Source organism: Nanorana parkeri, unplaced genomic scaffold (assembly GCF_000935625.1).
Source record: "Nanorana parkeri isolate BGI_ZX_2015 unplaced genomic scaffold, ASM93562v1 scaffold1895, whole genome shotgun sequence".
Classification (NCBI taxonomy): domain Eukaryota; kingdom Metazoa; phylum Chordata; class Amphibia; order Anura; family Dicroglossidae; genus Nanorana; species Nanorana parkeri.
In genome coordinates, this window is record NW_017308163.1 from 175205 (window position 1) to 201218 (window position 26014).

Consider the following 26014-nt stretch of genomic DNA (forward strand, 5'->3'; position numbering starts at 1 on the left):
GTCTAATTGGCCTAGCCTCGGCCGCAGGAGAAGTCCTGTGAGAACGTGACTTAGTATTGTGCTTCCTATACCTAGGGCTCTTCCCCCTGATACGAGACACCCCAGTCATGTCAGCACTCTTTTATGCAAAAAAATAAAAATAAAAATAAAAATAAAAAATCAAAACTGCCTCAAAAATTTTGATGAACTTCGTGCCTGTCCAGTTGGGCTACCCGGACTCATGGTGGCTCACTAGGGAAATCACAATATCCTGTAAACACTCTGTCCCCAGTAGCAACAAAATAGAAACTAGAACAAAACAAACCCTCTGTGAGGACTTACCTGGTGATCGACAGCACTCCACAGTGATGGACAGTCTACAACGACCTGGTACCGATCAGCAGCAATACTACACTCAGGAACCGCAGTCTTTAAGCTGCCTGCCCCATTCCATTGCGTGGAGACGCACTGCGGATTCCGGCATGCGCTGCACGCTGGACCGCACTACGCCCCGCCCCTCTATCCCCGCCAGCCAATCCAGAACGGGAAGGGGCGGGTCTGCGCTCCAAGCCGGAACGCAGGGTCACTGGCGGCCGCGGCTTACTACCGCAATAGCGTGTGAGGCATAGAGAGTGCGCACCACGCTGGAACGCACCCACAGCCGACGATCGGCAGAGAACCTCGGCCCCATGAGTCCTACTTACCAGCCCCTCTACCTGTAGCCATTTAGGCTACCTCCGGTCTCTTAGCCTGGCAAAAGGCATGTCCCACCCTATGGATTTACCACATACAGGGACATCTACCACCCGGGAGAAGAGGCTGAACCCGAGGTGGGTAATTACCATGCATAAAAAATGCAGAGGAAAAAAAAAAAACTGTTAGGTGTCCTGAGCGAGGACAAAAAAAGAACACATGGATCATAAGTAATGTAATTAATTATGGGATAGGGAAGACAGAGTGCAAAAGTTGTTGATTTGTATTCAAGAATAGTAAAGCAATGTGCATAAGTAACTCAGTACCACGTCTTTCAACAGCTCGAGTTTATTAAGAAATCTTCTAGTAACTGTGCCAGACAAAAATACGACTTGGGTGGCCACAGCATTTGTTATGTCTGAGGGACTTGGACTGGGAGTTACTGATGCGCTTATTGAGGTAATTTTTAACTTTTAAAGTTTTTATTTCAAGTAAACAACATATTAAAGTAACAGTACAATGAATGTAAAAGAAATCCCTCCGAGATCTGTGTAACAAAGTAAAATGCAGTGTGCATAGAAAAAAAAAGATAAAATATCCAGCTAGTACAGCGATACAGAAATATAAATAAGTACAGCTTACAAAAAACATCTTGACCAATAAAGCAGAGGCAAAGTACTAGCAAGTCCTAATAAGAAACATATTGGTCTAGTTGAATCAAAACAATCGGACATAAGCATCATAGGTCCAGGAGGGAAAATAACTTCCAAAGAGAAAAACAGAAAGAAGGGAAAGAACAAAGAAAAGACTCCAAAGGGTGTGTGCCCCCATTTCATGTGTACCATAGTTCATTTTATCTTCAGAATGCGTCAGTTATACCTGTATACTGTAAACAAGGGTTCCAGATCTTCTCAAATTGTTTCCATTTAACCTGAAAACTACTATAGAGCTTTTCATGGATCATAATCCCTGAAATTTTAGACTTAACATATTTGAAAGATACAGGGGGTGTTTTCCAGGCTCTGGCTATTAAAACGTTAACTGATAAAAGCAGAAAGGAATTTTCCTTGAGCTTTAGAGATTGCCGTAACTGATTGGTTTAGTAAAGCGTACTGTGGATCTCCAGGTAGTCTAATGCAAAACACTCTATAGACTAAGGCAAATAATCTATTCCAAAAGGGGCATCATTTAGGACATAGCCACCAAATATGATACATCGTGGCAGGCTGGTTGCACCCTCCAAAATATAAAGGCGTTGTCCCCGGGGGAATATAATCTCTAACCTAAAAGGGGCCAGGTACCAGCACGATAGCACCTTGAAGTTAGCCTCTACCAAGGAAACATTAAGTAGGCCTAGGGACACTCGGGAGCAATATTGATGACAGGTGACTAGTGAAATAACACACCCAGGTCCTTTTCCCACGATGACATATAGGATTATTTAGAGAATTCCCCCATGAGAAGAGAGTAGATAAGAGATTCCCCCCCTTTATCCCCTTGCCTGCACACATCATCTCTCATAGCCTGGAGGGGGAAGTTAGCTCCAGACGTTTCCAGAGAACACAAAAAATGATGCAGTTGCCTAAAATGGAACAGTTCTGAAGATGGCAAATGTAAGGCAATAAGACAAAGATAAGCGCTTTCAATATCTAAAGAAAGGTCCTATTTGGTATAGACCTTTATTATATATGTTATTATAATTTATTATATTATAATATATTTTATTAAAGAAGTTTGTAAATAGTACAAATTATGCTTTTTGTGATTACCAATACAAGGACACTACTCACAAAATAGCAGAAAATTCACTCATTTTTTTAATTAGGATCCCAGTTACAATGTGTAAAAATAATAGCAACCATCCTTCCTGTTCCTTCAATATAAATGAAGGTGAAGGAGGATGCCCTTATGCCGGCCATATACCTAACAATACAGCTAGAGTTACATAGAGAAAATCCAGTGAAAATTGAACTAAACTGACCTTTTCTATGTTGTGCTGAATGAATAAGTACAATAAATGGCTGAATTTGACTTGGCACCAGATTTAAAGCCACAAACACAGGCACAGCAAGGCAATTTCAGGGAAGCTGAGCTTAGAGAGTTGGAGCCAGCTGTTTGGAAACACTATGGGGTCTATTCCCTAAGCTGCCGAGGGCAGCCGAGTAAATGACCGATCTGAAGTGAAGTGAGCCGAACACTGTTCGGCTATTCACTTCAGGCTGGTATGGCTGATTTCAGCCATACATCGGCTGAAATCAGCCGTAGATCGGCTTGCTTCGCGTGGCTTCGGGTCGGCCGAACATGCTCAGCATGATCAGCCGACCCGAAGTGCAGAAAGAGTGCGACTCAGCATCTCCCGGCCGCCCAGGAGTGAAACACTGATGTGTCTTTTTTTCTTTATTCTGACACGAGCCATGTCAGAATAGAAAAAATTTAAATAAATACATTTTCCCACGGGCACTATACTGTATATTTAATTGATATGGATTAATTATGGAAGTGAGAGTTTAATACTACTTTAAGTGTGATACCTGGGCTAATTTGTTGACTTGGGTAGGAGGTTGGTGGCACAAGGCAGTGGACCTGGGAAGTATAATTATGGAACTGTATAGATGTAAAAATTAATAGGGGAGATAAACTCCTTACAACGGCTGCAGCAAGTGTATATACCCAGCAACTCAGGCGCAGGGATCTTGCCTCAGAAGCACTATGACTCAGTGGTTAAAACAAGCAGCATTTACCCAAAACTGAGATGTGTGCATTGAGTGGACTGATCCTTTAATGCTTTAAAAATTCTATACATTCTTTCTATTTTTAATTTGTTATTGATTGTTCATTTATGACTTGTAATTCATGCCATATACGCTACTAGCTTACTGTTTGTTTATTTATTTCTGTATTTTATGCTATAGCAATATTCTATATATATTTTATTTTTCATTTCTAGCTGTCTGTGGTGAAACCGCTTGTCATGACACTTAATATGCCAAATACGTTAACAAGAGGCGAACAGTTTATCCTGGAAGTAATGTTGTTGAATTCCTTAAAAGAAGACTTGCAGGTCTGGTTTTTTTTTACATTTTGTGGCACTGTTTTGACAATGGTGACAAGTTTATTTTTCAGCTATGCTAAAAATAGAGGGACAAATGTGTTACCAAATATGAAGTGTACTAACGTAATTTATTATTGTGTTTCAGGTTATAATCACATTGGTGTCTAGCAATTCATTTGACATAATTGTACCTAATAATACCACAGGCTTTGTCACAGGAGAGCGCAATGTGACAGTTCTCAGAGAGAATGGAACGGTTGTTTTCTTTCCTATACAACCAAAAGTACTGGGCAATATAGTAATTCATGTTACAGCTACTTCAAAAGCAGTGTCGGAAACTTTGATCAGAAATATCGTAGTGAGGGTAAGTCTTATTTATGATATTACACAAAGAGAGCCTTGAATATTCTTAATGGGAGGTTACATAATTATCATCGGCATCTGTGTATTGTGTGTAGCTGATATGCTTAATCATGACTTGAAGTAAAACTTAGTAATTTCTTTGAGATTTCCATAAATACCCTGCATTGATGTTACCTATCTAAGTGCTACAAACATAAATTGTCTTCCTATACTCCAAGATAGTGAACTAATAAACTTCACTGTTAGGTGCTAGTCTAAAAAGAAAGTGTAGCACTTCCTTATAATAACAGAGGGCACATCTCTTTTTTTCGGGACGGGGTGGGGGATCTGTCACTCTACATTACAATAAACTAGTAAGTGAGTATTTGGACCTTTATCATACTAGTTTACTATTATCCTGGGAAAAGTAAACATTGTACCATTGCAGTGGATCTTCCCTTTGTCACTCATCTCTAGATTGGTATTTAGGAGCAGACTTTACTGACTAAGATGCAGGCTATGGAGCTGTCATCCTCACCATGGCTTTAACATCTAGTAAGTTACTTAAATAAGAACTCCAGACAGAAATGTTATTACCCTGGCAGTGGGGCTACCCTCACACTGCAAGGGTTAACTGGTCCTTTTTGCGTAAGGTAAAAAAAAAGTTATACTCACCTAATCTTCCCAGCCGGCCACCTCTTAGACCAGTTCCCAAAGCGTCTCTCCCCCTGCTCTGCAATGGTCTAGGAATCCTCGAGTTATCACGTCAATACAGTGGGGGGGAATTTATCAAAACTGGAGCAGACAAAATCTGGAGCAGTTGCCCATGACAACCAATGAGCTTCTTTCTTCAGTTTGTTCAGGTAAGATTTGAAAATAAAAGGGAGAAGCTGATTGGTTGCCATGCACAGCTGCTCCAGTTTTTGTCTGCTTCAGTGTTGATAAATTCTCCTCAGTGTATAGGACATGAGGACATGAGGATGCAGAGAGCCATACCATCGCTCCAGCGGAGGGGGAGAGAGGCTGGAGGGAGCGCTGCCAGCTGTGAGGATCAAGTGAGTATAACTTTTTTTGGACCCTAGGCAAAAATGAGCAGTTACCCCATGCAGTGTGCGGTAGCCCCACTGTAAGAGTTAATACAATTTCTGCCCAGAGTTCTTCTTTAATGACCAGGAACAAGCATAAAGCCAAACAATTTTGGAATTTTGGAGCCCTATCCTGTATGCTTGTTACAAGTAAGAAACTGACTAGTTGATATAGCTGGGATGAAAGCCTTGGATTATGCCCTTTTAAATAACCATATCACCAATCGCAGCAAAATATTTCTGTCTTCTCATTTCGTTTAGGGCCCCAGCACATCAGACAGCGCGGTGCAGTACCACAAGTGCGATAACGTGCTGTATTTTGTGTGCTGCATTAAAACAGCCCATTCATAGAGTGGGCCACCAAAGCATGGCAACAAGAAGCAAACTGCATATGTACCTTTCTTTTAATGAAGCACATACATTGTGGTGTGCTGCTGGGCATGTCTATCGATACCTACTGTACTTGGGCAGTGGGATACGGGTGCCATTCCAAATAAAAGCATCTCAACATGCCAAAGTGCCTTGTGATGCCATACATTTTACTGTGTTACTGCATTGCAATAGTGTGAAGCCAACTTTGGAATATGATGGCATGTGGGTGTCACAGGTGCAATTCTAAAAAACTGGTTGTGGATTATTTTAGAGTCTATATTTCATATAGACTATTCTTTAGTAATAGGTCGTACTTCAACCAACTATTTTAATAATCTGATTTGTAACACAGTAAATCCTTCTAAAAACATATAACTATCACATATCCCCCAAAAAAGAGGATTATTTCTCACTTCAAAACAGTAGACAGAACCGTACAAACCATTGCTTTGCATCCCATTGATGATGCACATTCCGAACTGCTGCTGTATTGCACAATACACCAGCAGTTTGGGATGTGCATCAATATTGCCCAATATTATAGAACCATTTATTCCAAACGGCACACAGCTGTTCTTCATCACTGCAGTGTATGGAAATCATGGTTTCTATAGGAGTAGGGCTTGGGATCCATGAGACAGTATAACCATGCAGGTTATAGTAAGTAGGGACTAAAGCAATGTAAAATCTTCTAAGCATTGGCAACTAAGATAAAGATGATCTATTTATGTATTTTTTTAAAAGGCTGAAGGTGTGAAGAATTATTATTCAGAGGCAGCACTTTTTGAAGTTCGTGGCAGTGGAAATGCACCTGGCACAGTATCAGTAAAGAGTTTCTCATTCACTTTCCCTAGTGATTTAGTACAAGGCAGTGAAGAGGCATTCATCACGGTAATTGGTAAGAATTGCTCCTTTTCTTGATTCATCAAATAATTTTGTTGTTTGTTTGCGGCTCTTAGAAGCCGACTACATGGGCAGTTTTTTGTATCATGAATTTGTTCCCTTTAGGGTTAGTTCACACCATAAGCAGTGCGTTCCGGTCCGATTCTGGCCGGAACGCACTGCCTCGCATTGCGGCCGGCTCACTTTTTTCCGGGCAGGAGGGGGCATAGCGGGCCAATGAAATGAATGGCACCGTAGCCATGCCCTTCGGCCGCAATGTGATCACCTGCACGGGATCGCAAGGCACATTGTTCCTGCAGTGCGGACCGGTGGGATCAAAATAGTGCTTGCAGCATTTTGAGCACAACATGATTTTTCTGCAACATGTGTGTGAAATCTTCTTTATCACTAGCACATACAATCAGCACAATGAATGAGTTTCAAGATTTTTTAAAATTTCTGATTATTTGTATTTTAATTCATAGTTTACAGTTTTCTACACCTTGCTTGTTTGGTCATATCTTCTTTGGCCCTTCTATCGCCAGCTTGGCTTGTTAAAGATGAATGGAGTTAATCCGTATGTTACAAGCTTGTATTACTAAGTGATGTACATAGATACTATAAACAGGAATGACACAATACAGTTATTAATCCAATTTTCTGTTTGTGTTTTAACAGGAGATCTTCTTGGGCCTTCAATAAATGGTCTTGAATCACTTATCGTTATGCCGTATGGCTGTGGAGAGCAAAACATGATTGTTTTTGCGCCAAATATTTATGTTCTTATTTATTTAAAAGCAACTAATCAGTTAAAGGGTGATATAAGGGAAAAATCCATACAATTCATGGAACAAGGTAATTTTGACAACTGACAATGGTGACACAATAATATTAAAAACAATTGAGATGATATACGCTGTGAGTCTGACATTCTGTGTTTAAGATATTGCCTGTGTTGATCAGTCTGTGCCCTCACTCAACACTTTCAGAGAAGTGTTAGTAAAGTGTATAAAATCTTGCCAAAACAAAGTTTTAAATAAATGTTGGGTTAGAGAAAAATCTGGCCTAATCAAACTGAGCATATGATAGAAAAATACATAAACAAAGTTTATCATTAGTGGAATTAAAAGTGATATATAAGTTTACACCCTGTAAATGTTAAATAAGTTAACCTTAACTTTGATATTAAGGTTCAACTTTTCACATCCCTGACCTACTTCTGAGCTTCTAAACTGGTCACTAAGACTGAGCATCACAATACTAGACCAATAGTGATTCTTGGTAGGTTTGTGGGGTGGGACCAACTGGGACTTTTACGGTAAAAGTGGATATTTGCACAAAATCTCAGCTGTGTCTCTGGATTTTTTAATGATTTGAATATGCTGCATGTCACTGAAAATATCCTTACAGTATACGGGTTTGTGATTGGTTTACTTTAACCAGTTGTGGACATTAGGCATTCTAAGTATGGCTAAAAATTTTTTTACTGGCAATTTTCTACATAAGGCAGCCGACTGTAGCTGCTGCTTTCAAAAATTTAGTTTTTTAACTTTTGAACCCATAAAGTATCAATATTGTTACTTTTAGTTTTTACTGTTTCATTCATATGAAGATCAAGGAGGTGCCCTCTGATCTTCATGTGATGTCCATTACAGCAGCCTTACAAGTGGAAGAAAAAAAAGTATTTAAAAAAAAAATACAAAGTATTCCTACTTAACCTCTTATTATTCCATACTTAACCCTGATCAGCCCAAATTAACCTCCAATATTGTCAGGATCCACCCCACTCCCTGATTGACAGCTGGCTCTGCTTCTCTAGAGCCACAGCCAGCCGTGCCCACCCTCTCTTTTGTCTGTCCCTCCAATGAATGCTGGAGGAACACAGAGAGGGGAGGGGGAATGCCTGCGGGGAATGGTGACTGATAGGCTTCAGGTCTATCTGCACCACCCATGCCATTTTCTGTTTCCGAGTGAAATAAAAACTGGCACAGGTTCTGCACCTAATTAACAAACTTATAGAAAACTCCCTACTAGACTGCATCTAGTGTACAGGATGAAGGTCTTCTGGTGTGACCGCTTACATGTCTCTTCCTCTCTGTGCAGTGAATACACTGCACTGCTTGCGTCCCCTTTGTAAATTAGGAGCAGGATCTACTCCCTTTTCTCAGTTTAGTAGAGTGGTGCAGGCTTTATGCGTACACCACTATTTGTTAATTCCTCCCATTGATTGTAGCTTGATATCTAGGGGGAAAATGTACAGACTTGTATATGTAGTACAATCATGGATTGCAAACACATTAAAATATGAAAGTTACAAATTATTTAGAGGATACAGTAACTACAAACAGTTATATTCTTATTGCAAGTGCACTATAGTTTTCAGACATATCGAGCAAGGATATGTTGTCTATGGGCCAAAATTATGTATTTCACCAGAGGAGATAAGCAATGCTAAGAGCATTAGTAGGCCCATTCACACCAGACGCTGTGTTAATCACACAGTGTCTGGTGTGCAGTGCCCCGGCACAGTGCCAAAGTGCTGATCCCAGCATATCACACTGTGTTCTTTTTTTGTTAGAACTTTATTGAAATGTCACGAGTGACCTTTTATTCAGTTCTATGGACACAGTGAGGTGCGAGTCGGTTGTACTGTGTCACATCCCGCCGCAAGGAAAAAAGGTAAGGCATGCCTTACTTTTCTCAGCGCACACCACTGCGTTCCTACCGCAATGCGGTCATGTAAATGGGCACCATCCGTGACAAGGTAAATAGCCATGTCTTGCCTTGGGTCTGCGCTGGAATCAACAGCCAGCACAGCACAGCTCCAATGCAGATGGTGTGAATGGACCCTTAGTACTCAAACCCCCCACCCCCCATTCATATAAACACAATGTTTAACTATGCAGAACTTTGCTTTTATGGTATCTAAAGACAGTGAGATAATGCATATATGCCTGACCTCTCTAAGACATTTATGGGCATCTTAACATACAGTATATGTGTATATAAGGGTCTGGAAATTCCACCAGCCTTTCTCCACAAAATATTCACTTAAAGTACATCTAAACCCAAGAACAAAAATTTAATTTATTACAGCTTACCAGCCCTTTGATGTGGTGGATTCATCATTTTCTTTCTCAGGCTAAGCACATTTTCTGCAAGCACAGAAATATTCTTATCATGATCATGATAGAAATTCTGTGTCCTTGTAATGTTATGTGCACTGAACGGAAATCTCAAACAATTGTTATCAATATTTTTGGCTATGCTCTGTGACTTACAGAACAACTCCCCTCTATATAATGGAGATGAGCACAGGGGGAAGTGTTTTTTGTCCAAATTAGGATAGTGATAGTATCCTAAGGTGACAACAGAGATACTGTGCAGTGAATGAGGGTTTTCATCCAAGGACAGAAAGTGTGTTATGAACAGGAACAATAGCTGAAAAAAGAGTTTAAAAATAATAAAAAAAGGAAAGCAATGCAGCCACCGCATCTAAGTACTTGTAAGGTGCAATATATTGAGTTTTTTTGGTTTTGGGTTCAGACATGGTTAAAAATTCATACCTCAGAAGCAGATTTTCGTAGTTACCCACTGTTGGTTCAGCCCACAATCAGGCAATGTTTCATCATCCTGGGGCCTGTCATCTCTGCAACTGTGCTCCTGGCCAGCTCTTCTCCCTGTAAGCTTGCAAATAGACAGGTACTCCATTATGGAGAGGAATCAGCACATGCACAGTAAGGTAGAAACCCTTGCTCCTGTTATGGTAAAGTAGTTATCTTTTTAGAGATTTTTGCAATCTGACAGTTAAATTACTATTTGTATTATATACATGTTGAGATCTGTCTGTAATGTACTTTACAAAAAATATTGTATATAGAGTATGTTTGTTGTTTTAGATGGGGCCCCACGGTCCGAGGCTACTGATGTTTGCATAATCTTATAGAGTAGGCACCCTTTTAAATACCTTACTATTAATACCACTGTATATTCTTATACTTTCAGGTTATGAAAGAGAGTTACTTTATCGCCACAATGATGGCTCTTTCAGTGCCTTTGGAAATTATGATGGGATTGGAAGTACCTGGTAAGCAAATTACATTTATGTTGGTCCTAAACCATATGGCATAGAAACAATACAAATTTAAAGTAGAGCTAAACTCTTATAAAAGATTGCTTACTATTTTTAAGAGCACTGTAAATAAAACTGGATTGCATTATTTTTAACAAAGCAAGTTTTTTCCCCTATTTTTAGTTCTCATAACTGACCTAGAGAGGATTGTTACTTACACAAAACCCTTTATTTCAAGAAAAGGAAGGGACAATGGTCAATACTCAATAAATACATTCCATTGGTACAGAAACAGTGAAGCATAATCTACAAGTTGAACAGCCTCAAAAGTGCTGTAGAACATATCAATATAAATGTTTAAAACCATTGTTGCTTGTGTAGTGGAAATGAAAGGCATTCATAAGTTTCACAGGGAGCATTTCCAGTGCTTGGTGCCATTTTAAAGCGTGAGAGCAATATTTTTTTTCTTTACAAATCCAACTTCTGTGAGAGTAGAAAGAAAGATCTGTGATGAACTCTGTCTCTGTATCAGTTGTGAATATTTAAATATTATCTTACTAAATACACATGTGTTTTTTTAAATCTAAATCATTTCTTATTTACTTTTTAACTTAACAGTAAAAATGTTCTTTTTTGTAGGCTCACTTCTTTTGTATTGAGATGTTTCCTTCAAGCTCGGCCTTTTATATACATAAGTCCAGATGTCTTAAATCAAGCAGTAGCCTTCCTAGTTCAGTATCAGGATATTGACACTGGTATATTCTCTGAGCCCGGGCGAGTAATACACAGAGAGCTCCAGGGTGGGCTTAACGGTCCAGTCACCCTCACTGCCTACATACTAACCTCACTTTTAGAAGATCAGGGTTACAAGGTAAGCACATTTCAGCATTAAAAAGTAAAATAAAATGGCTTTCCTGTCATCTCTGTAAATGTATTAAAGTGACACTAAACTCAGGAGTTAAATCTTAAAAATGCATTCAAGTACCTTAACTATTAACAAAAATTACTCTTATTTGTACATCACTCGGGTGTACATTCTCAAATCATCTCAGAATTCATTCTGACACTGTTTTTCCTTTTGGAGGGTGGCTAATTTTGCTGGCTCCCGTGATGGACTACAATCTCAACACACATAAGCAAACTAAAGGTGAGATTGTAGTCCATCACGGGAATGTGCTTGGAGCGGTGGCTACTTTACAACACACACAGGGACCATGGGGAACAAAAGTAGCCATCCTCCAGAAGGATAGTGGTAATAGTTAAGGTACTTGAAATAAATTTTAAGATTTAACCCTTGAGTTTAGTGTTACTTTAATGAAATGCAATATAACATTTCAGTTCAAACCAACAAACTATTGCAGAACTAATATTCATTAGTGAAGTCTTATTCAACTCTTGTTACAAAGTTGATACTTAAAGGCAGGGCTTTGAGATAATAAACTTAGTACTTAGTCTGTAAGGGGTGCACAGTTACTAATTGTACTCCATACATGTATACCACATGTTATAACACAATATTTATGCAAGCTTTGTATAGCTTTGCAGGTGTATCCCTAGGCAAAACATTTTTTCTTCGCTTCAGGATAGGTTCACACCTAGGCGATTTAGATGCTGAGCCGTTTCCGTGCGGTTGCCACGTGTTTTCGTTTGCGGGACTGTTCATTGAAAACCGTGTGGTTGTCGCGTGGATTTTAATGCATAGAGATGTCTATGGGACCCAATCCACGTGACAATCTCCCGAAAATAGCTCCTGCACCTTTTTGTGCGACAGGCGATTTAGTCTAGGCGGTTGAGCTGCTCGGCCAGCTTCGGGAGCTGTATGGGCTATAGTGAATAGCACGTACAGCAGTCCTTCGGTTCTACTGAACCAAAGGGCTCGGGCGGCCAAAACTAGCCGAAGGATCAGCCAGAGCTACGACTGATCCTTCGGCTAGCTTTGTGAATAACCCTCATAGACAGCAAATAAACCTGACAGGGGTTATAAATGTTCCCTACTATAAAGAAAGAAAAATGTTTTTGCTAGGTATACACGATAATTGATGACTAAAGATATTGGATATTATAGTAATTTCAAAAAGGTTAATGTTACAAAAAGTATTTACCATTTTCAAAGTTGACAATAATAACATTTTCTGTATTCTATGTTAGAAAATGTTACCAGCTCCTACTGCAAAATTTATTTTGTTAAAATGCCATATTTTTTAAAGGCAAATACATGTTTTATTTATTTTCAAAAGGTCAGTATAGCAAACAATTATAGTGGTTTCTTTGTATTTTTTTTTTCAGAATCGCTATGCGTTCAATGTGCAGAAAGCTGTACAATATTTAGAGGGCAAGTATGACGAAGGAATTTCCAGCAATTACACCTTGTCAGTTGTTGCATATGCATTAACACTGGCTAACAGCTCAAAAGCGAAACCTGCTCTAGACAAGCTAAACTCCAGGGCAACCATTATGTCTAATGGTAAGTACATAGATTGATACGCTTTATTGTTTAAAAAAATGTAGGATAAGATAGAAGTTGTGGTAATTTATAACTTCATTTAAATAGAAAGTGTGTGCTTTCACCCAACTTCTATTTCTTTAAACATTTATTATTAAAAAGAACACATTTCTGTGGAAATTAATGTGTTGCATTTACTTTCAATGGCCTGCCAACACATCCCAGTGCAACACACAGTTGTGCACCAATGCACGTAATTGGTATGCACGTAACACATGTTACCACACATTGAGGTAACTCACATTTAATAAGCAATGTTTACCTTTTATGTATTTCTGTAATTATCACAGAATGCAAATAGATATGTATAAAGTCTATTTTGTTTTATATCTGCACAAATTCCTTAACTTTAAAAGCTTGTTAACCTTAAACCCATCCCCAAATAATCCTTCCTGCTTGGAGTACTGTACACCAAGTGAAGAAGACTTACAGGGTTATTCACAAAGCCAGCCGAAAGATTAGCCAGAGCTCCGGCTGATCCTTCGGCTAGCTCCGGCCGTCTGAGCCCTTCGGTTCAGTAGAACCGAAGGGCTGCTGTACGGGCTATTCACTATAGCCCGTACAGCTCCCGAAGCTGGCTGAGCGGCTCAGTCGAGCCGAAGGAATGTGCTCCGGCTTGACTGAGCCAAAGTCAAACCTCAAGCAAGCCGATCGGCTGGCCATTGGCCGGCCAAAAGCCTCGTAACTGACAGCTGGGCGAAGTCAGCTGTGATCTCACGGCTGGCTCCGTCCAGTTGCAATGACAGATCTGTCATTGCAACTGGATGGAGCCAGCCGTGAGATCACGGCCAGCTCTGCCAAGTTGTTATTTATTGGCCAGGACCTGCTGGAAGACTCTAGCAGGTCCCGGGCCAATAGGAAACAGTTGGGCGGAGCTAGCTGTCACTGCTAACTCCTCCCAATTGTTTCTTTTTTTATTCTTTTTAAAAAAAATTTGGTGATCTTTATTTTTGTTTTTTCATTTTTTAATGATCTTTTATTTATTTTCTTATTCAATGATTTTTCAAGCTTAGGTGATGGCATATGTTCCAGTGAGCTATTGTCTCTAGGCATTTAGTTATATTTTGCTATTTCTAGGAATGTTACTATTTCAAGAAATTCCTAATTCACTGATGATCTATAATGTTCTATATATATATCCACTGACTTCAGAAACATTTATTGTAAAAGAAATTGCATATTCCAGGTGTAAGGTGTCCTACATGCAAACACATTGATATTTTTAATTAGCGAGGTAGAAATGTTTTACAAATGTCACTAATGCATACTATATTTTGGTAACTGCAAAGTAGCTGCTTGTATCTACATCTAAGGTCATTCTACAAGTAGAATTACTAGTAAAATATGGCATACTTTGTGGTTGGCACAGTCACATATACTGTACCACATGTAGTTAAGGTGCCCATACACTGCTCGATTCTCGTACGAGAATCGGGCGAAATCCCGCGATCGTACGAGAATCGAGCAGTGTGAACTAAGACGTGCGACCGTTTCTACTGTACAACAAAAGCAACACAGCGGGTTTAGATGACAGGCTGTGAACGCTAGAGCAGCTTTAGGTTTTTTGTAGTTCGTTTTCCCCGACATCAAATAAGCTCTGTATTCTTTTCTTTTCTTCCCCCCTTTTTTTTTGTTTCCTTCGAAAATCTCTTAATTAAAATAGTCCCTTGATTATATAAACACCTATTATCCGGTTGGGATATATATATATATATATATATATCGGAAGCCAGCCCCTCAGCGGGGCGGGCTTTCGATGATCCCAAGTACAATCTGCCCGTCCAAGGTGGGCAGATCGTACGGGCTTTCAAGAAGCATACGACCATCGCAAGACAAAAGTCTTGCGATGGTCGTAAGGTGTATGAGCACCTTTACACTATATACATACAGTACAGCGATGCAGAGTAGTGTCACCAATAGATAATTCATAATAAATTACTCTTCTGTGTGCAAAATTAACCTATTAACCTCATAATAACTAATTTTTCTAGAACTATCAATAATACAATGTATAGTATTTATTGACTGCTGATTATTTACTTAGGAGGGAAAAAGTACTGGTCCGCACCTTCTACATCAGCCAACATATACTGGCAGCCAAGGACAACAGATATTGAGACAGCAGCTTATGCACTGCTCTCCTTCCAACGACAGAACAGAATTGCAGATGGTTTTCCTGTCATGAAATGGCTTAGCGAGCAGAGGAACCAGCTTGGGGGTTACGTCTCTACCCAGGTAATTATTGCTCTTCAAATGTTGAAATGCTCCAGTAGTATATTTTGTAATAGACTAGGTATGGTTTCCTGTGGATGATTATTTCATCAAAGTCATCCAGTACCAGGGTGTCTTTAATGAGCAGAGCAGAAGCTGGGCTAATAGAGGTGCACACAGCTCACCAAAGCTTATGTAACATTTGAGTTACATAGTGGTGCACATTCTGCCATGCAGTAAAATATGGGGCTAACAGTGTCAAAGGAAGAAATGCCCTGGTATCAGTGTGAGGAAAAAAAATGCTCCTGCATCAGTTGTGCCAGTAAATATACACATGCCTGCTTTGATAGTGTCAGTGGAGGGAAGACATGCTCGGGCACAAGGAAAAAATCTCCCTGCCTTAATGGTGTAACTAAAGGGAAGACATGTTTCTGCACTGGTGCTGTCACTGGAAGTAAAAGAATGCTACTGCATTGGTGGTGTTACTGGAAGGAAATAAATGTTCCTGCCTCAGTTGTGTCACTAAAAGGAAAAACATTCTGCTGCATCAGTGGAGTCACTGGAAGGAAAAAATGTTCATGCATCAGTTGTGTCACTAAAAGGAAAAAATGCTGATGCTGCATTTAACTAGGGGGTCCTGGGTGGCTCTAGGAAATAGAGAGGAGCTGAAGGCCACTAAGGGAAGTAGGGTGGCTATAGGAGTCTTTGGGGTTTTCAGGGGAAGAGGGGAGCATTGGGGTTGAGTTGCTCACAGTTCAGGTCTCCTGCGAAGTGTGTTGCCCATCTGGGAATGAAGGCAGCTTCTCCTTTTTCCAATCTCTGGTCATGTGACAAGAGCAGACAAGAGCAAGGGCAGTCTGCTCCTACTCCCCAGCAGGATCCCATACTAAGAAATAGGTCTTTTGATGGTTTTTGCTGTGCCTGACAGGAGTGACGTTGCCATCACTCCTGTCAATCAGGGGGCTGGAGAATGAAGCATGGGCAAGTTCCCAGCACTGCCCCAACCTGCAAGGGATTTAGCTCCTTGTATGTTCTATTACTCGTTTCAAATTGTTTGGCTGACAATGACAAAACATCTTGTGTATAATAATTGTTACCATAGATTTTCTGCTAAGTTTCAACTACCACGATTAAGCCAGTCTGCATTGTTTAGAAGTAATCTGCAGAAAACAACACTGAAAGGATCACTTTCTACCAAATTATCTGTTTTGAAAGTGAGCTGTGCTGAGGACAATATGCCACTCACTTCCCAGTACCTATATCACCAGTTAGATCTTCACTCAGCACAGCTCACACCTCTTTGGGTGCCTGCCTATCAGTTGCAAGTTCAGTTTAAACACTTTGAGTGTTTAGAATTCCTAGATCCCTTAATATGCACTTCATGGGCCAATGGGTTGAATGCCTAATCCTGCATTCTAAGCCTCACGGTTGGCCATTAAAGATATATATAACAGTTATTGGCTAATAGTGAGGGTTAGTGGGAGGGAGAGGAGCCAAGCTCATAAACCATCAATCTAGGAAGTAAATGTAGATCAGAGTACTCTGGTATGCTTAGGTTGACAATGGACTTGACATGCAAGCACCTAGAGGTCCCTGCTTTGTATTCACATTGCCAGACCAGGGATGTATTTACAAAATCAGGTTTGCTTAGAACCATGGGTAACATTGCTATTGTGGACTGAACGCATTTATATTTGTAAATGGTGTTTGTATTTTGGTTATATCAGTTTATAGGCATTTCTTTTCTGAATCCTAACACTTTGAAAAGAAAAACAAAAATTTTCTTTCTTGTCCATTGAGAGACACAGGAGTTCTTAGACTGTAGGAATATACTGCCACCTGCAGGAGAAATGGACACTGGCAACAAAAAAGCCATTGGCTAGCACAGGATAACCTGCTTGCAACCATTATGACTCATCTTTTTGCCTGTTTCATCAGGAGAGTGCACATGTTTTCTTTAGCTCTGCTGTTCTCTGTTCATTTGGAAAATGTTTCAACTATCAAAAGCTGCTTATAGATTCGCGTTGGATGACTCAAAATATGGAAGTCTCTCTAGTTAGTCAGTCCCAGTTTTATACTAATGTCCTCTACAGTTCATTATCTATACTGGTGTTCTGTCCATAAGAGTCCTGCAGTTGGCAGTGACTACCTGTCTGTGTTCCATTTTAAACAGGACTATATCAGGCCAGTATATCTGGGAATTACTCATGGAGTTAATGAGAGTTGAGGCAGGTTTCCTGTCCCTGTTTCTATAACTCACTGGTATAAGGGCCTAGCATGCTTATGCTGGGTTATGGTTCTTCTGTTTGGTAATGAGGGTTTTTGCTACGGTAACAACCGTAGCTGAATGGGGGGGTTAAAATTCTCCCTTTGTTTCTAGGCTTGCTTATACCTATGTTTATTTTTATGCTGTTGGTACTACTATGCTAGAAAAGTGAGTCATGATGGTTGCGGGCAAATTATTCTGTGCTGGTCAATTACTTTTTTGTTGCCAGTGTCTATTTCTCATTTAGCCAGCAGTATAGCACACCAGTCTAAAAAATTCTGCGTTACTCAATTGACTCCAAGAAAAGGATGTGTGAGTACAAAATTCCTATTGTTCAGATAATAATGAAATACTACACGCACAATGTATATTAAATTAGACTAATTTTTCTACTGAATTTCAGCAAATAGTATTTCACATGCTTTAAACATGGAATTCTTGCTTTCACTAAGGACACAGTAATGGCTCTCCAGGCTCTATCCCAATTTGCGGCAGCTCTCCCATCGGGTCAAACATCTCTCGTTGTAACTGTTACTGGAACAGGTTCATTTGTAACAAAAACATTCCAGGTCAACACCAACTTGCTAGAATTACAAAGAAAACAGGTAAATACAGAATTATTTCAAATAGAAATTGCATCCAATAAAGCTTGTAAGGCTGGCTATAGACAAGATGAATGTTCATCTGATCCATCGAAGATTTAATGAACTAGTACAACCAATGAGAACGATTGGCACAAAAAATAACGAATACATTGGCATATATTCAAATATGATGGAAAACCATTGTTAGCAGAATGAGATGTTATCAATACGAACAATCTCACAAAGTGCTGGGCACTGAATTGCTGTGATGTCTGTGTAAGATCCACTATATCACTATATCAACTACCTCTCATTTGTTTAGTTGGATCTTTTTTGGATTGGATGAAAATTTACCCTGTCTATCATTATATACTGTGCCTCTAATTTTGGATGGAGGGATGTCAGCGATACCGTGCACGGGTGTCCCCACACCGCGTACAGGTATCTCTATGGGAGGACCAAATGTGTGACCACACGAGACAATGTTTATGAGCACACAGTTTATTCAACTCACTGAAAACAAGTGACCACAAGCAAGTAATAATAGCTAACTAAATGCAAATACAATCAAATACAACAGGGCAAGTGAAACCTGGGGAGCAAGGCAACATAAGGGGAGCCACGGAGTAATGGTCAGGGTACAAGGGGGCACCAGGAATCAGGTCACAGGAATCAGGTTACAGGTCACAGGAAACAGGATACAGGAAATGGTGACAATACTGTGGGACCAGGCTCACTGCAGGGAGGGATTAAATATCCTCCAGATCATCAGCAGGTGGTGCCTAATTGCAGAGACACCTGCAGGTGAGCCCTGGAGCTGCAGGTCCTAGTTCCAGCGTCACAGTGCCACCTGAAGGGGCTCAGGTCCCTGACAGCCACTGGCTGCCTGGAGACACCTGCAGGTGAGCACTGGAAATGCAGGATCTGCTCCAGCACCACCTGGAGGTGTTCTGTTCCCTGACAGGGGATTTTGTGCAGTTAACATCTTTTGTGCCATATACTTTGATGTACAGAATGTTGTACATAAATTGTTACTTTTGTTATTTTTATTTACTAAAGAATTAGGGGGTTTTAGAAACATTATCAAGAGTAATGGGGTTATTCACTAAAGGGTGAAGAGTTTGGAGAAAGCAGAAGAAGTGAACAATCTAGGACAACATTGCTGAACTGGAAAGTGAACTGAAATGGAAACTTTTTCCAAATCAGCTATGTTGTCCTAGATTGTTCACTTCTCCTGCTTTCTCCAAACCCTTCAACCTTTATTGAATAACCCCCTTACTCTTGATAATGTTTCTATGATTCAACATGTGTTACATCTCATTCTGAAGTTATTTCAAGCAAAAGTGACAGCAAAATTGGTAGAAATATTACATCAGACAACCAATCAAAACTTTATTGCTTCTCTGTCTAAATGACTCCTTTTATCCTTGCATTGTAACAGCAGGACTATGCTTTGCATGAGTTCTACTTTATAGGGTCCATAGTTAGGATTTACTTTCAGTCAACTTATATTCTGTCTAGTCAAGGACAACTCTCAGGAGTAAGCCAACTTAGTACCTGCTGGGGGAAGTTGTTGTTGTATGTTAGCTTACTTGAGTAAAGGTGTGCATTGGAGAATGTCCTGCTGCAGACAACACACATGAAAACACCTAATAACCAGAAAAGACATTGTACCAGAATAAGGTCCGAGCCTGTGATGTGGCGGCTGCTAACGCCTTTCCCGCTCTTGTGGAATGTTAAAGATAAATGCAATGTACTGTACATCATTATAAAGGATAGCTGTCCTGAGAGAAATATGTGATCTACCACTGCTGACTTCTCCTTCTGAAAATGCTAGTTGCCTGCCTGTCATGCTGATCCTCCGACTATATTACTTGACTGGCCTGGAAAAAGTGTGCAGAGAGTGAGGTCAGAGTGAAATCAGAACACGTAATACACATGTTTTCATAGATCAGAAACTTAGGAAGCTTAGAGACCATTAGGTCATCTTGACAAAACCAGGTGACTAACATTTTCAAAAAGAAAGGTCAGCAATGGTAGCCTTCAAAATAGTTTCAGGATTGGAAATGCTGAAATGGTTATATAAACACACTAATAATCCTCTTTCACTGTCAGGTTGAAATTTCCCAACCACTATCAGTCACTGCCACTGCAGTTGGAAATGGATTGGCTGTTGCTCAGGTATGAAGTAAATTAAACATTGCATGTTTGTTTTCATTTCTATTAATGAATTTATTTTACAAAACAATTACAAATATTGTTTTCTTAAAGAAGGAAATATTAGGAACAACTGTTGAAGAAAATAGATACAATAGATTCTACCCATTTTTAAACTTTTAAACTAAGCTCTACACCCTCCAGAAGATGAATACAGTTGCTTTTCACACAAAGCAGGAAGTTTCAGTTATATACTGTACTTGATTAACAAAAATAAAAATGTACTCAGGGCACAATACATTTACTGCAGTTCAGTAAGTTCAGAGGCCCTTTGTCCATGTAGAGGTCCTTTTAGTGTTACCTAACTTGCCATAATAAAATATTTCTTCCACTTCCCAGAAATCTTAAATATACCTGTGGGTATAACTTCAGCTCCCGCTGAAATTCCTCGGCTTGTGTCGGTTGCAGCGTTGCAGCTCTCACAGCCCTCAGTGTTGTAGTTGTATTTCCTTCCCCCTCTCTTTCTGGCCTATCACAAAGCAAAAAGGCCACAGGCTCGGTTTTGTTACTGGCCAGGAGGAGAGGGGAATGAAGATGATGCCACTGAAGCGGGTACAGGAAGTTCAACGGGAGCTGGACTTCCACCCACTGGTATAGTTAAGATTTGCAGGCATTAGGAGAAAGATCTAATTATGGCAAGTAAGTTTACAGCAAATGGCCTCTACAACTTACTGAACTGCAGTAAGTGTATTGTGCCCCAGATCTGGGCTTTATGAACTTTGGAACTATAATTTATAAATCCATATTTAAGGAAAACTTATGCAACCGCAGACAGAAAAGCCAAAATTACAATGAACACAATTACAAGAAATGCTAATGCCATTATGTAACATTTTTAAAGCTATCACAAACAACACATGAACATCCAGGGCTATAAATTGCTAACTACAACAGAAATATTAGACTACCCGATCAGCATAAAACAGATTTGAAAAGTCGCAGTCTGTGCATTGTAGTATGCTGCAGTGAAAAAAAATGCTGCAGGTGTGTTATAACCTGAATAGGCTGTCTTATTGCAACGCATGTTATTGAGGAAAATGCTGCAGTTTAACACACATGTGGCAGCCACTGCAATGCAACAGATTAGTGTGCATCCTGCCTACAAGACTGCAAGAGGTACTGTACACATATTAAATATATGAAATGAACAGATCTCAACTACCAGCTTTATCTGTTGCTGGCACTGACCAATTAAGCCCTTACTTCTCTCCTGAACAGTTATATGCGGTGTCTTCCATCACTGCTAATCCAGAACACTTAAGGATTTGTTCCTATTCCTAGTATTACTATAGTAATAAGGAGTATAGGAATTCCCTATACTCGTCATCACCATCTAGGGGCGCTAGTGCCATGCGAATGGCATCTGACTGGCTATACGCAGGGTGAGACTTATAAATGAACCGCTTACACATCCTTGCTAATAAAGACAGATATCCAAAAAATATTGTTTATACAGAAATACTGAATGTTTTAGGAAATATAATAGATTTATTAATACATTCTATTTGGCAGCTCAATGTAGTGTATAACACAAAGGCACCATCACGGCGCAGGAGAAACACTGTGGTGGAAGCATTCAAATTAGATCTGAAAGTGAATGAAGATGCAAGTAATATTCACAAACTGACAGTAGATGTGAGCATGAGGTAAGAGTTCTCGCTATTCTACTCTTCTGGGTTTGTAAAATCACCACACACGTTAAACTTTAATCTCGGATTTTGTAATATAGCTACATTAATTAAGATAAAGACTTTAAACAAATGATAAAATATAAATATTTTTGAAAAAGGTTCATACAAATAAATGATTTTTAAACCATTTGAAAATAAAATGTGTCTCTAGTTGTCATAATCACAAATTGGAGGTAAAATGTGTCTGATGTCTGATTGTGCACCTAATAGATTAATAGATTACTTCCGCTTTCTCTAAATGCTTGTCCACAGTTCACTCATAATCCTATTTTTCTTTTTAGTTACCTGGGAGAAGGTGATGAGACTGGTATGGTGCTTGTAGTAGTTAATTACCTTAATGGATTCCAACTAAGTGCCAAAGTAATTCCTACAACTAAAATCCTTGCAATGGTGGAACCTGAAGCTAATAAAGTTAACCTCTATTTACATTCGGTAAGTTATATTAAAGAATAGTAATATTGAAGGATTGTAATGAAGGAAACATATTATTGCGCATTATTTCTAAAAAAAAAAGTGTTCTCACGGCCGGCTCCACCCAGTTGTAATGACAGATCAGCGTCCCCAAATGACCTAGGAATGCTGAACTGTCATTAAACAATGACAACTGTGCGGAGCCGGCCATGACGTCCAGTTGTTGTTCATTGGGCGGGACCTGCTAGGAGACTCTAGCAGGTGCTGGCCAATAGGAAACAGCTGGGCGGAGCTATCTATCACTGTTAGCTCCACCCATTTTTTAGCTTTATTTTTTTTTTTACATTTAATATTTATTTACATTCCAAAAATCTTTTTTTTAACTTTTTTTTCAACTTTTTTAATTGATTTCCTATTCTGCTCGGTACCATGGAGGTACCGAGCAGAATAGCCGAGCCGAATGCCGCTTGGCGGCATTTGGCTATTCACTCACTGCCATTCGGACCCTATGAGAATAGATTTTGGATCGTCTGAGTCGAACTCCTTCTGCACTTCGGGTCGGCCGAACATGCAGAGCATGTTCGGATGACTGAAGTGCAACCGAAAGCAGCCAATGTACGGCTGAAATCAGCCAAAGGGGTTGATTTACTAACCTTATAAACACACCACGAACATGTATACACCTCTGTAGTGTGTTCCCTCCCAGCATGATCTATTGGTGGAATCTAAACACCTTTGTAGTGTGTACACACCCAGCAGGTGTGTTGTGCAAAGCCCTGCATGAATTAGAAGGTGATGTTGTGTAAATTAGCTCTATGTTGTGTTGCTTGCGTTGATGAATGCAGAAATGTAAATGCATGAGCTAACCATTTTTGTCTAAACTGTGAAGCAGCATTATATATGCATCATGTGAAATGATTTTTCCATATATGGCATTAGTGGAAATATGCTTTTAGAGACTTTTTGGTTGATAAATATGTTTTGCTGTGTGAAAATCACACGCACCTGGTGCGTGCGTGTGTTTAGGTTAGTAAATCACCCCCAAAGTGTATAGCCGAACGTTGTTCGGCTCGGTTATTCACTTGGTTGCCTTCGGCAGCTTAGTGAATAGCCCTTTAAGGCCTAATTTACACTGGCAGTGTCAAACCTACATTTACGAGGGTGAGTCAAAAATTATCCGCACTCCGGTTATTAAAAAACTTCTGCTGGCCGCACAGTCTTATCAGCGCTTTCCGCTCAAGGCTACAGTGTCCCCAGTCACTGCAGTGCAGTTGTGAATGTTTTACGTCAGTTCATTTTATTTGCGATGCAAGAAATAATGGATGCATCACTTGTGATTTGCACGAAAGAAGAGCAGCGTGCAGTGATTCGTTTTTTGTGGTCTGAGGGTGTACCGGGTGCCATTATTTATCGAAGGCTTTGGGCAAAGTATGGAGAAGGTGTTTTGTCGTGAAGAAGTGTGTATGAATGGATAGAGAAGTTCAAGATCGCAAAAGTGTTAGCCATCAAGAAGGAGCCGGATGCCCATCCACGGCTGATGACAACATTGAGCCTACACGTGAAATGATTCTGTCGAATTGACGAGTGACAGTGGATTATGTGGCCTTGGTCCCCTGAAAGCACCCCTTCAAGATGAAGATTCACCTCTGATGAAGATGTGAAGACAGCGGTGCATTTGTGGCTCGCAGCTCACCCTAAAACATTTTTTACTGCGGGAATACAAAAGCTTGTTGACAGATGGACAAAGTGTATTGAAAAGCAAGAAGATTATGTCGAAAAATTATGTATTTGTCTTTTCTAAAAATTGATTCAAGTATATTCTACAGCCAGAGTGCGGATAATTTTTTACTCACCCTCATGTTTACATTTTCATTCAAACTAATAGCTAACCTGTGTTTTGGTGCTGTCAGTTTGGCCACAATTACATAAATAGAATTATATGCATCCAGGGTCCAATTAGAAAATCTTTACATGGCTAAACACACATGAATGCATGTAAACGCACATTATCACAGCTAAACCCAATTCAAGGCAGGTACATCTAGGAGAAAGTGATCTGGGGAGCATAACAGTTGTTTATACTTGCTAGATAACATCTCATGTGTTTAGATTTTAAATACAGGAGTGTCGGTGTGAATGTAGCTGGACACAGGTACTTACAGGCACCACAGGGTGCTCAAACTTCACCACTGTTGTTGCTTAGGAAACATTTCATGCTGATTTAGGTATATTTTATAGAGATAGTAAGAACATAAACATGATACACAGTATTACAAAGAAGCTAATTATTGGCATAAATGCTGAATACATTCACACTAACCTGCTGTGTTTTGGTTTATTTAAACGTAGGTGAATTTTTTGGGAAGTAAAGACAAAAGTATGCTTCCCAGATCAAGTTCACGTGCATTTAAATGTACCTGTGCTTACATGTATTTACGTATGTTTGCATGTGTTCAGAAATGTTCAGCGTATCTAATCTGCCCCTGGATGCCTAGAATACTATATTCTCTAAACACAGCTAAACTTAATGCACCTAAACACAGGTAAATGCACAGTTCGAATTAGGGCTCATGCACATGGATGTAAATACTGTTGGAAATACAACAGCACATACTGTACTGATATAATAATGTTCTGAGATGTAATATGTCTTTTGAGCTGTAGATGGCAGTGTAGTGCAATGTTACTCTCTATGTGCATGCTTATCTATGATACACAGGAAGCTGTTTTTTCTATCCTATATTTTTACTTCACAATGGTGTTATTCATACATGTTATGTTCTTCTAAGCAAGTACAACTTAACTCAGCATTCCTCAAGATCTCAGTGCTTCATCTAAACACATAACCAACAAATACAGTGTTAAATCTACCTGTTTTTGCAGCTCCCTGGAGTCCCAGTTGCTGCAATTTAGTGACCATTGGACTGTATTGATAGAGTACTTTGTATGCGGGTATATGTGTGTAAATACAAGTAATGCTGTTTACATGCTCACACATATGAGCGTAGGTACCCAAACATGGATGTTTTGTGTTTTGAAATTTTTGTTTGTGGGCTATGAATATCTGATTTGAACAGTTGCATAATTCTCACTCAAATTGCTTGTCAGTTTGGGTAACTTTATACTAGATCTGCCTAAAATAGGCCAAATATGAGGTACAAATGATTCCTACTGTAGATCTGATTGTTGAACAATAATACAGTTTACTTGCTTTTGTGGTTAGCCTAACACAACTTGACTCCAGCACAGTATAGAATTGCACCTCAGGAGCTGAACATCTAATCCATATCAGTTGTGTGAAGCCATTTATTTTTTTAAAGCCACACACTTGATTGTTGACTGCTCTGAAGGGTTGTATATAATGTTACTCCTAATTTTGCTTATAAGTAAAGGAAGTAGTGTATTATGCATACAGCTGAACTCCCGGCAAAAAATGTAATTGTGTGTAACAAATGTCTTTGCATTACCAGGAAATATCTTGTAAAAGTAACAGTTCTGTACATAGCCTGTACAGAGAACCAAGCTGTGAGAGGGGCCCAGCAGGGCCACTCACTAAAGTCTTCCTGTAGATAACTACAGGGGGGGGGGCAGACACACGGCCAGTCATCCTGCACAAGGAGAGAGAGCAGCAGTGACTGGTCTTTATTAACAGGA

The 26014-nt window shown here is 39.7% G+C and overlaps 1 protein-coding gene across 1 annotated transcript in view; it reads left to right on the forward strand.

Annotated features, from left to right (window-relative positions):
• Nucleotides 1-26014, forward strand: part of LOC108800059 (CD109 antigen-like) — a gene marked incomplete at its 5' end in the record, with an annotated part of 73047 nt that overhangs the window by 44233 nt on the left and 2800 nt on the right. The window contains 13 exons of the mRNA XM_018572001.1: nucleotides 1014-1131; nucleotides 3620-3733; nucleotides 3870-4088; nucleotides 6268-6421; nucleotides 7084-7260; nucleotides 10411-10492; nucleotides 11117-11348; nucleotides 12764-12941; nucleotides 15025-15215; nucleotides 17910-18062; nucleotides 20157-20222; nucleotides 21771-21904; nucleotides 22231-22381. Of these exons, the coding sequence (XP_018427503.1) occupies nucleotides 1014-1131; nucleotides 3620-3733; nucleotides 3870-4088; nucleotides 6268-6421; nucleotides 7084-7260; nucleotides 10411-10492; nucleotides 11117-11348; nucleotides 12764-12941; nucleotides 15025-15215; nucleotides 17910-18062; nucleotides 20157-20222; nucleotides 21771-21904; nucleotides 22231-22381 (1969 nt within the window). The remainder of the gene's footprint in view (nucleotides 1-1013; nucleotides 1132-3619; nucleotides 3734-3869; nucleotides 4089-6267; nucleotides 6422-7083; nucleotides 7261-10410; nucleotides 10493-11116; nucleotides 11349-12763; nucleotides 12942-15024; nucleotides 15216-17909; nucleotides 18063-20156; nucleotides 20223-21770; nucleotides 21905-22230; nucleotides 22382-26014) is intronic.